Below are 11945 nucleotides of genomic sequence, written 5' to 3'. Positions count from 1 at the left end.
TGCTATGAGGCCTCTTTGCCTACCAGCCAGGGGCCCTTGGGCAAGTCCTGGCACCTCCTTGGGCCTCAGCCTCCCCTGTAAAGTGAGCCTTTCAGTAATGCCCACCTCCTGGCTTATCAAGGGCTGCACCTCAGTGCCCAGAACAGGGCCTGGCTCCTGTCAGGGCCCCATGAACACTTGAGGAAGGAGGAAGGCCTGAGAAGTGCACACTCATGTTAGGATTTCACCATGGTGGTCGTCTGCTGGTCTGGACAAAGGGCACAGGTGGGCAGATGGCCATCAGGTGAGGCTGACAGGAGCCCAGCTATGGGTACCATGTGGCCTCATTGCCCCCTCATCCCTCTGGGCTCTGTGCAGCTTCCCCAGGTGGTGGTTTAGGGTTTCGCTCCAGCCTCAGACTTCCTTCCCCAGCCCCAGCCAGCCCCCGGATGTGGTGACAGATTCGCTACTGTGCCGACCTCAGCTACCCCCAACAGCCCTTTACCAGGAATGTGGGCTCATCGTGAGTTCCTCATCCCCGCTACCCAGCCCTCCTGGTCGGGAGTCTAGGCGGTGGTGGCCCATCTCTATTGGGATGCCTCTGGGGCTCAGCCAGGCCTTGGCCCCTCAGTGAAGCCAGTGGGTGGTAGCTACTCGCTTGGCAATCTTGGACAAGTCATTTTGCCTCTCTGAGGGTTCAGCTTCCTGTATGTAAACTAAATGGTAGCCACTCATTATTAGCTAGGGAGGAGAAACCAAGTCGGAATTGGTCCTGGAAGAGGTGTTTTATGACAGGCCTGGCACATATTAGGGCCTCAATCCATACTTGCTGAAAGACTAAATGAACAAACCCACCGACAAACACCTGAGTGCCTGAGATGCCCACCCCTTTATCTCAGCGCATTATAGCCAGTCACCATTACTGAGCTTCTGCTGTGTTATAGGCACCCTTAAACCATCTCATTAATCCCCACAAAGACCCTCTGGGGTCAGTCCTATTATTGTCCCATCTAAAAGAGAAACAGGCTCAGAGGGGGTAGGTCACCAACCTAAAGTCACACAGAGACAGACATGTGCACACTTCCCCAGGAGAACTATGTGCTCTCCATCTATGAAGTGGTGTGGATGTGTGGTCCTCCCTGGTCGCTATGGTCCTTCCAGGCACCCCGAGGCTTTTCTTTGGCTCTTCACCCTCCTAAACACTGGGGTGGAGTGGGGAGCTGATGGAAGGAAACTACACCCCTTCTCCACCTGCCCTGTGCCTGACTCTCTCCGCGCGCGGGTAACCCAGCCCTGGCCTCTGCAGTTTGCTCCTGGCACTTTGGCCAAGGTCGCTGGAGACAGACCTGAGGCAAGGACCTCTGCCCGTCTGGAGGTCTCTCGGTCTTCCCACCTGTGTAATGGGCTCGGGAGTGGGGGGAGGGGGCGGGCGTGCTGACGCCCTGGGAATAGGCAGCCCGGCTCGGAGAGCGGGCCAGACCTGACACCGCCTCCCACCCTTTCCCCAGCGGTGGGCGCCGGATGCAGGCCAGGCGAGACGGCCCCCTTCCTTAAAGGGCCAGACGCCTCCTCAGCCCCGGCCTCGCGACCTGTGGTGGGGGTGAGGGTGGCTTGCCCCTCCCTCTCCAGCTCAGGGAAAAGTCAGTTTTCCAGACTTGGGTGTGAGGTGGGAAGGAATCAGTCTCGCCTCCCTTCCCCGCATCTCCCACCCCCGGGTCCCCAGACCTGGGAGCGGGAGGTGCCGCCCCAACTCGGAGGCGCTAAGCCCGCCCTCCTCTTCCGCCCGCAGGCCCTCGTCAGGCTCCGCCCTCTTGACGTCACCGAGGCCGGCACCGATTGGCCGACTGAACTGTCACTCCGGACACTTCCTCCTGGGCCGCAGCCGCCGAATTAAACTTTGGAGTGGGAAAAAGAGCCACCGGCGCCCGGCGCCGGACGACCCTCCCTTCCCTCCCACCCCCCGCCACCCCACTGCCGCCGGTAACACCCCCTTCTCCGCGGCCCCCGACCGAATTTTTCTCCAACTTCCGAGACCCGTGAGATTCCCGCCTTAGCACCCCAGCCCTCGGAATCCCTCTGCCCATTCCCAGGCCCGCCGTCGGATCCCTGGGATCCATTCGATCCCCGACTCAGAGACTCCTGCTCTCCACCCCAAGATCTGGTGAATCCCTCGAGCTCCCTTCTTATATGGATCCTCTTCTTACAGCCACTGGATTCTTGGCCCCACCTGCTCCTTTTCCAATCCCTTCTTTCTCCAGCGAGCCTTTGGATCCTGGGCTCTTCTGATCCCTGTGACCCCGGCCTACTAGATTTTCTTTTTTGATTTCTTGGAATCTCCCAATCGCTGGGCCGCCCAAACCATTAGATTTCTCCTTTCTGATCGTCTGTGATCCCTTAATCTCCGGGCGGGCGTCTGATCCACGAGATTCCTTTTCTCTAACTTCCCAGGGTCCCACCTCCTCGAGTTCCCTCAACCTGCCAGGATTCTCTTCTCGGATCCCCGGGATCCCCGCGCTCCTACCACCAGCTAACAAGATACCTCGGATCCAGGGACCTGAGCCTCCCTGCTCAGGCTCCTGCAGCCTGATCCCGGGTGGGCGCCGGGCGGCGGGTCCCGGGCCTCGCCCTATGGCCGCCGCACCCTCCCATCCCGCCGGGCTCCCGGGCTCTCCCGGGCCGGGGTCTCCTCCGCCCTCTGGCAGCTTGGAACTGCAGGCTCCGCCACCGCTGCTGTCCCATGTCCCGGCGCCGGGCTCGGGGGTGTCCTTCCACATCCAGATCGGGCTGACCCGCGAGTTCGTGCTGTTGCCCACCGCCTCCGAGCTGGCCCACGTGAAGCAGCTGGCTTGCTCCATCGTTGACCAGAAGGTGAGGGCACAGGGTTCCCCTCACCTAGCTTGAGGAGAGGTCTGGAAGAGTGGGGAGGTGCTGGCAGAGGCGATCTCCAGCCCAGTATATAAGGAAGAGGGAGAGAAGGGGGATAAGCCTTGGGCGACTGAGGGGTGGGGGTGGGGCATTGGCCCCCAGTTGCCTCCTCACCCCACCACTCCTTTGAGAGAGGCCTGGTCAGGGGTGGGGTGCCCCAGAGGCCTCCCCAAATTGCATGTCCCTGGATGTTGTTTGCTGCAGACAGCATGGAGGAAGGGAGGGACGGGTGAGGTGTAGGAGCCGAGAGGAAGGGGCAGGTGGGAGCAGCAGATGTCGGGGGACCTCCCTGTCCAGGCCTATCCCCGGCCTCCCATTTGGTGGAAACAGTAGAAACTGAAGCCAGGCTGGCCGTGGCGATCAAGTGACATGTGTGGGTGTGGGTGCCTGCAGTAGCTGCCAGGGGCAAGTGAGGTCTCAGAGTCCAATCTCTGCCCTCCCCCAGGCTTGAGCGTGTGTGGAGGGGCAGGTGCGCCTCTTCACAGTCCAGAGGCTCTGAGGTGTCTGTCCCCTCTCCTGATCAGTGTCCCCCCACCCCCCGGCTCTAATGCTAGTCTGTGAAAACGAACCTTCCCCAGTCCCACCCCACTCTTCGCTTTGGACACGAGGGTCACTGGGGTTGGGGCCTGGGGGAGCACGGCAAGGGGAAATCAGGTGGGACGCAATGCTTGGATTCTAGAATGTTAAAAGTTAGAATTAAAAAAAAAATTGGAATAGTGGGCTACTCTGCTGTTGGAATTTTGGACTGTGAAAGTGTTAAAATGTTAGAATTCTAAATTGTTGGAATATGCAACTGCTAGGTAACTGAACTCCTCTGATATTAAAGTGTTCAAACATTAGAACCCGAGGTTGTTGAAATACTAAAACATTAAAATGTTGGAATATTTGATTCCATCGTTGTTAGACTCCTAGAGCGTAAAAATGTTAGAATTCTGGAATGCTGGGTCGCTGAAATCCTTTCATGCTAAGATATTCAAATATTAGAACCCTAGTTTAGCAGATTCCTAGAACTTTAAAATATTAGACTACTACTAATCTAGGTTATTAAAATCCTAAAACTTATCATGATAATTTGTTGGAATCTAGAATGTATAATCCTATAATGTGAGCATGCTGGAATCCCAAAATACCCAAATTGTAGGATCTTCTTAGATTCCTGGGAATGAATTCTTTGGGCTGCAGACAAAACATTAGGAACTGGGCCAACTCCCCCATTTTACAGACAAGGAAACTGAAGCTTAGAGAAAGACCTCCAAGGCAGTCAGGACCCTGGCAGTCCTGGCCACCTGTGGACCCTCTCCCAGCAACAAGAACAGATAGAGCTTCCTTTGCCACCTACCCCAAACCCCAAAACTAGCAGGCCCAGCTCGCACACTTAGCCTGCTCCTTGGGAAAACAGGCTGGGGAGAGGGCATGATTGTCCCCTGGGTGAAGTTCTTTATCCGATGCGCAAGTCCTCAGCCTACCGCCTCAGGCCTCACCGCAGTTTTATTTTCTGCCCCCCTCCCCACCCCGTCCAGGTGTGGTAGGGCCCCTTTCCTTCCTTCCAGTGGCTCCACCTGGGCGGTTTCACTTTCTGTTCTACCAGGTTTCATTTCCTGCCCCGCCTCCCCAAGCTAGGGACCGGGACACCTGGGTCCTTGAGGCATTGGGTGGGGGACACCGTGCCAGTTTCCAGCTCCCTTGAGCCCTAGCCTTTCCACACCCCCCTCCACCCCCAAACTAGGAGTCCTAAATCCCCTCCTTCCAGATAGCCCAGCCCCAGTGCTGGGCCTGGAGCCAGGTAACAGGGACAACAACAGTTCCAGGAAGGAAGCTGGGGGTGAGGGGGAGCGGGAGGTGGTGGGGAGATAAGGGAAGGGATGCTCACTCAGCCCTACCCCCGTCCATCTCCAGAAGATTCTAGGTGCCCACGCTCCCAGAGCCTCTCTCTCAAACTCTGGCCAGCGCTCGCTCCCAGAACACCTGGGGCCCTGGCACCCTGCCCGGCTCAGCTCGAGCTGGGCTTGGGAGGGAGCGGGCAGGAAGCGAGGGGCTGCGGGGTCTCTGGATTTCCGGGGGAAACAGCCGGCCCTGCCCTGGGAGGGTTCCAGACCGCTGCTTTGAGCTTTTCCGTCACCACCTCCTTCTCCCGCTCCTCAGTTCCCCGAGTGTGGCTTCTATGGCCTTTACGACAAGATCCTGCTCTTCAAACATGACCCCACGTCGGCCAACCTCCTGCAGTTGGTGCGCTCTGCCGGAGACATCCAGGAGGGCGACCTGGTGGAGGTGGTACTGTCGGGTGAGAGGCCGAGGCGGGCCTAGGGGCGGAGCCTCGAGCGGGGGCGGGGCATCGGGAGGAGGGGGAGGGGAGGTGGGCCCAGAAACTTAGTTCTTAAAGTTAGGGACCAGCGGTTCTAAGCCTTGGCTGCAAATTAGAATCACCGCGGGAGCTTTTTACAAACCACCGCTACGGAATGGGTAGGTGTGGTGCCTGCACATTGTGGAATTCGCACCGCACTGAACATAAACCATCCACGGCAACGCGGATGAATCTCACACCTAATGCTGAGGGACAGAAGCTAGACATCAGACTACATATTGTATCATTCCATTTACGAAGCACAAAGACAATTACGCTATTTTGTTAGAAGCCAAGAGAGTGGGTACCTTTTTGGCAGCTGGAGTTGGGTGGGGGGGCACAATGGTTTAAACTTCCATTTATCCATCAGGATGCTGGTGACATGGGCGTGTACAGTTTGACAATTCATTGAGCTGTGCATTTCTGATATGTCCTTTCCTAGACCTACGTTACACTTTGATGTAAAGTTAAAAATGTTTTGCTGGGCTTCCCTGGTGGCGCAGTGGTTGAGAGTCCGCCTGCCGATGCAGGGGACACGGGTTCGTGCCCCGGTCCGGGAAGATCCCACATGCCGTGGAGCGGCTGGGCCCGTGAGCCATGGCCGCTGAGCCTGAGCGTCCGGAGCCTGTGCTCCGCAACGCGAGAAGCCACAACAGTGAGAGGCCCGCGTACCGCAAAAAAAAAAAAAAAAAAAAGTGCCTTAAAAATGTTTTGCTGCCTGTGCCTCCTCCCAATGAAATGCTAAGTTAAATCAGACTCTGCAGCGTGAGATGAAACCCGGGTACCTGTATTTTCAGCCAAAATCTAGTCCACCCACTGGCCGTTCCCATTTGATGGGTGGGCAAGCTCTCAGCACTTAGAGGACTCTTTAGCCCTTGGTTCCTTCAGGAGGGTAGGGTAGGGGGGTAGGAGGTACCTTACTCATGGCTGTATGTCCTCCCCTGCCCCCCACCCCCACCCGGAGTACTGCAATGCTCCGTAAAATTTGTTGGATGGATGGATGGATGACAATTAGAAGTTTGGATTAACGGGACTTCCCTGGTGGTGCAGTGGTTAAGAATCCTCCTGCCAATGCAGGGGACACCGGTTCGATCCCTGGTCCGGGAAGATCCCACATACTGCAGAGCAACTAAGCCCGTGCGTCACAACTACTGAGCCTGCGCTCTAGAGCCCGCGAGCCATAACTGCTGAGCCCACGTGCCGCAACTACTGAAACCTGGGAGCCTAGAGCCCGTGCTCCACAACAAGGAAGCCACCGCAATGAGAAGCCCGCGCACCGCAACAAAGAGTAGCCCCCTCTCGCCTCAACTAGAGGAAGCCCACGCGCAGCAACGAAGGCCCAACGCAGCCAAAAAATAAATTATAAATAAATAAAGAGCATAAATCATTAAAAAAAGAAGAAGTTTGGATTTACGTCCCTCATATAGGCTTGCCACCCTTGGATTTTTATCTTCATCCTGGTCTCTCCCCAAACCCAAGTCTTGTTCGTGCAGCTGTCTCCCTGAGGCTTTTACTCGGCAGCTCCAGGCCTCTCAGATACAGCCTGTCCAAGACAGAAATCTTGATTTCGCCCTTCTAAACCTGCTCTTCCCACAGTATTCTCCAGCTTGGTGAAGGGTATCACCATTCACCCAGGTGCTCATGCCCCAAACTTTGGGCCATCCCTGGCTCCTCTTTTTCTCTCACCCCTTCACTTGGTCCATCCTCAAACCTACTGGTCTCATCCTGAATCTATTTCTTTCCTCCCTCCACTGATCCAAGCCGCCATCACCTCCTGCCCAGACTATTGCAGTAGCACCTAAGTCAGCTCATGACACTCCACTGCTTAGAATCCTCCCCTTACTCTGCATTACCCTCGGAACAAAATGCAAACTCCTCAACGTGGCCTCAAGGCTGTCCATGACCTGGGCCCTGCCAATTCCCCAAATTCATCTCTTAACACTGTCCTTCTTACTTTCTTTGTTCCAACCATCTTGTCTGCCCTCTGTCCCTTGAAGAAATCAAGCTCCCTCCCACCTCAGGGCCTTTGCACTTGCTGTCCTTCTCCCCCACCCCCGACCCTGTCCTGTCTTCTCATAGCTAGCACCTTCTTGTTATTTGGATCTCAGCTTAAATGCCATTTCCTCATTGTCAGAAATATCCTTGTTTGTTTGTTTGTTTTATGTATCTTTTCCCTCTCCTCAAAAGAATGTCAGATCTCTGAGAGTGGTGAAACTCTCTTGTTCAGAGCTTTATCCTGCGTGTGTAAACAGTGCTTGGCACATAGAACAGAGTCCCCTCTCCATTGCATAATACTAAGAAAAATAGCTTAATATTAGACAGAAATTGGGGGGGATGGGGGTGGGGAGAGGAACAAGATTTAGTCCAAAAATGAAACTTTAAAATAATAGCTAACATTTATTGAGCATTTTCTCTGAGCCAGGTACTGTTTTAAGAGATTTCCGGGAATTCTCTGACGGTTCAGTGGTTAAGACTCCGTGCTCTCACTGCTGAGGGCCCCGTTTCGATCCCTGGTCAGGGAACTAAAATCCCATAAGCCGCGTCGCGTGGCCAAAAAAAAAAAAAAGCTTTCCATATATTCATTTAACCCATAAAAAGAACCATAGGGACTTCCCTGATGGTGCAGTGGTTAAGAATCCGCCTGCCAAAGCAGGGGACACGGGTTCGAGCCCTGGTCCGGGAAGATCCCACATGCTGCAGAGCAACTGAGCCCTCGAGCCACAACTATTGAGCCCGCGGGCCTAAAGCCCGTCCTCCGCAAAAAGAGAAGTCACTGCAATGAGAAGCCCGCGCACTGCAACGAAGAGTAGCCCCCGCTCGCCGCAACTAGAGAAAGCCCGCGTGCAGCAATGAAAACCCAACTCAGCCAAAAATTATAATAAATTAATTAGTTTTCAAAAATAGAAATAAAAAAGTGTAAGCGGAACATTCATCAAAATAAATTAAAAAAAAAAAGAACTATAAGGCGATACTATTATGATACTGGGCATGTTCTTCCCTAGACACCTGCATGGTCCAGACCCTTACCTTTTCCAGGTCTTTTGTCTTTTTTTTTTTTTTGGCAGGCGGATTCTTAACCACGGTGCCACCAGAGAAGCCCTATCTGTGTTTTTTAATTAAAAATTTTTTAATTGTGATAAAATATATGCAACATAAAATTACCATCTTAACCATATTCAAAGTCTAGTGTTCAGTAGTGTTAATTACATTCACAATGTTGTGTAACCAGCCTCCAGAACTGTTTTCATCTTGCAAAACTGGAAATCTGTGCCCATTAAACAATTCCCCATTCCCCCTCCCCGGTCCCTGGCATAGGCACATAGGTGTTTTGGCCAATGGTGGAGCTGGGATTTGAACCCAGGTCGAATGAAATGTAGGATACGAGTAAATGATTGAAGGAAAGATCAAACATTGCAGTTGAGAGGGCTGTGTGAAACCTGGGAATGCGGAGGGTGAAATGGCCACCGCTGGTCCCGACTCAACCATCCGCCCCTCCCTGCTGCCTGCAGCTTCGGCCACCTTCGAGGACTTCCAGATCCGCCCGCACGCCCTCACGGTGCACTCCTACCGAGCGCCTGCCTTCTGCGACCACTGCGGAGAGATGCTCTTCGGCCTAGTGCGCCAGGGCCTGAAGTGTGAAGGTGAGAGGCGGAGGGGCTGGAGGCGGGGCCAGGAGGTAGGGTGTGGGCGTGAGGGCGGGGCCGGGATGGAGCTCAGGGCCAGGAGGTGGGGCCTAAGAGGTGGGGTTCGGAGGGAGAGGTGAGCGCCCAGAGGCAGGGCTTGGGAAAGGAACTGGAGGTGGGAACAGGAGGCGGAGCTTGGGTGGAGGGCGGGGTCTGGGTGGGGCTCCATTTGGGGGTGGGGACTGGGAGGTGGAGCTCCGAGGGAGTGGTAAGGGGCAGAGCTTTGGGGGAGAACAGGGGTGATGGGGAAGAGGGCGGAGTCTATATCAGTCAGGGATCAACAGGAGAAACGGAGCCTGTAGGGAGGCATATGTTAAGGGATTTTTGGAAGGAATTGGCTTACAGGATTGTGGGCGCTGGCCACTCTGAAATCCGCAGGGCGGGTCGTCAGAGAGAACAGGCAGGAGATGAAGCTGCTCTCCAGCTCAGAAATCTCAGCTCGGCTCTTTAAGCCTTTCAACTGACTGAAACAGGCCCACCCAGATTAACTAGGATGATCTCCGTCACTTAAAGTCAACTGATTGTGGACTTGAATCACATCTCCAGATACCTTCGCAGCAACACGCAGATTATCGTTTGAATAACTGGGGATGTGACACATAAAGCTATCAGAGTCCACCTGTTGGCAACTTGGCACTTCCGTCTGCTAGGGCTGTCCTAACAAAAGATCACGGGCTGGGTGGCGTAAACAAGATCTGGGTTCTGACAAGATATGGTTCCTGGTGAGGGCTCTCTTCCTAGCTTGCAGATGGCCACCATCTCCTCCTGTGCTCACATAGCACGTGGAGAGAGAGCGATTTTTCATGTCTCTTCCGTTTATAAGGACCCCAATCCCACTGATCAGGGCCCCATCCTTATGGCCTCATTTAACCTTAATTACCTCCTTAAAGGCCCCATCTCCAAATACAGTCACACTGAAGGTTAGGGCTTCAACATATGAATTTGGGGAGAACACAAACATTCAGTCTATAACAGGCACCCATACACGGCTCCCTAAATCATACTTAAAAAAAATAAAGGAACACAGTGTGTTCCTTTGAGACAAGATGTCTCAAGGTGAAGCCCAAGTGTCAGGATCCGCAGGTTCACTGTTCCCATCTTTGACGCTTCTGAGGGGAAATGCTGAGATCACGCCTCCCCTGCAGAGGAAGGCCGCACACCCACCTTGGCTCTGCTCTACACACAGCAGATGAAGACCATCCATTATATGATGACGACCTGCATCTCCATTGTTGTTCAGTGCGCTCCACTATTAGAGACGTATTCTCAGATGTTCCATTGCCTAAGGATCTCCAGCTTTGTGGCTATCATGCTCCTGTAGAAATCCGGAGTCCCTGATACCTTGTGTTCCAGATGGCCCACAGCATCGACTAGGATTGTTATCATGCGGCCCTAAATATACTTGTGGAGGACTTCCCTGGTGGTCCAGTGGTTAAGACTTTGTGCTTCCACTGCGGGGGGTGCGGGTTCAATCCCTGGTCAGGGAACTAAGATCCCCACATGCCGCACGGCACGGAAAAAAAAAAAAGTTAAATATACTTGTGGCATTATTTAAGGACTCTAGGGATAATAGCTGTGTCAGGCCTGCAAAACAGCAATTTACTGCATTCAGAGCTGCTATCGATATTGCCATCGTCCACATGCCATATCCAACTCTTGAAGTCTTGGTTTATGTAACTGTTGTCATGGAGAAACCCTGGTATCACCAAGTTCTAATGGCCATTCTCCAAATGGACTTCATTGGCCCAGCATCACAGATGATGGTCCAAGTTCATAGGGTTCCAATACTTTATGCCTGTACTTTATGCCATTGACGCCTTCCTACGGGAGTTTGATTCTACCTTGATACTCATAACAGGAACCATAGATGAGATTCTGAAACTCTGTGAAGCATGTGAGTGATTAAAGGCCAAAACTGGGATATGGTTCCTGTGTGCAATTTGCCATCCTGAAACTCTCCTCGTAGCACCAACAGCAATCCCCAAGCTTGCCTCTGCAGCATGACATTGTGCATTTGAGACAGTGCCTATGATGAGGAATTACTGCACAGGAAAGTCTATAAGAGGCCGGCTGCCAGAAGACAATCTTCATAAAATGTCCAAAGGAAGCTTCCAAAGGCTGGAGGAACATTCTTTACTCCAGAAAGAGATCCTGGAATCATTTGGAATCACCAGAGATGTATGGAGAAGCATTCAGGAAGTCCAGTAGGAAATGACAAGCTGAGCCTGACTCTTTCGTGGTCAAGGATTAAAAATAGAAAAGAAAAGAAAGAACAAAGTCACACTTCCACATGATATGATACAACCATCCCGAGTACAAGTGAAAAATGCTCTCTTTCCCCATAAGACGATGTCCTTGTGTGATATTCCGTCTTCTCCTTTGATATCCCGTAACAAATATCACGGTATAAAGTTAATTATTATTAATATCTTATGTTAGATGATAAGGGGGTAGAGGAGGGAAGAAAACAAAAATATTTGGTGTATGCACATATTCATAACAAAGTAAGGAAGAGATACTATGACTGTCCTCACGGCTGCAACTGGTCACGTGGCTGTGGCTTCCTTCTCTGCCTTCTCCACTGCCTGGTCCATATTCCCTTTGCCCTCAGCCAGCACCTCACCTGCTCATGGTATTTTGTCTGTTGGGGTGGCCCAAAACTTTATTCCTGGTTTTTTTTCTTTTTTTTGGCCTCACCGAGTGGCTTGTGGGATCTCAATTCCCCGACCAGAGATTATTGAACACGCGCCCTAGGCAGTGAAAGCGCGGAGTCCTAACCACTGGACCGTCAGGGAGTTCCCCAAACCTTTATTCCTGAAGGCTCTCAGCCATTAGCAGTTCTGCCTGAATTGGGTTTTGTAGTTTTCCGCTGACGTTAATTACACTAGGAAGAGGCATCCTGAGGGACGTGCTGTGTTCCAGATCCTCAGAAAAGGAGAAGGTGGAGAAGGGGGGGGAGGGGCGCGTGGTGGAGGGAGCTGAGCTTCAGTGCCCAGGTCAGGTGGAGGCTATGTCTC

At 53.1% G+C, this 11945-nt stretch overlaps 1 protein-coding gene across 1 annotated transcript in view; it reads left to right on the top strand.

Annotated features, from left to right (window-relative positions):
- Positions 1–1895: 1895 nt before the first annotated feature.
- The window catches only part of PRKD2 (protein kinase D2), a 31145-nt gene continuing 21095 nt past the window's right edge, over positions 1896–11945 (top strand). Inside the window, exons 1-3 of the mRNA XM_082863297.1 lie at positions 1896–2847; positions 5047–5185; positions 8755–8886. Of these exons, the coding sequence (XP_082719423.1) occupies positions 2608–2847; positions 5047–5185; positions 8755–8886 (511 nt within the window). The 5' untranslated portion in view covers positions 1896–2607. The remainder of the gene's footprint in view (positions 2848–5046; positions 5186–8754; positions 8887–11945) is intronic.

The sequence above is a fragment of the Leucopleurus acutus genome, assembly GCF_964270905.1.
Source record: "Leucopleurus acutus genome assembly, chromosome: 20".
Taxonomy (NCBI): Eukaryota; Metazoa; Chordata; class Mammalia; order Artiodactyla; family Delphinidae; genus Leucopleurus; species Leucopleurus acutus.
Note: the sequence above shows the minus strand (reverse complement) of the source record. Positions and strands in the feature narration are given on the sequence as shown.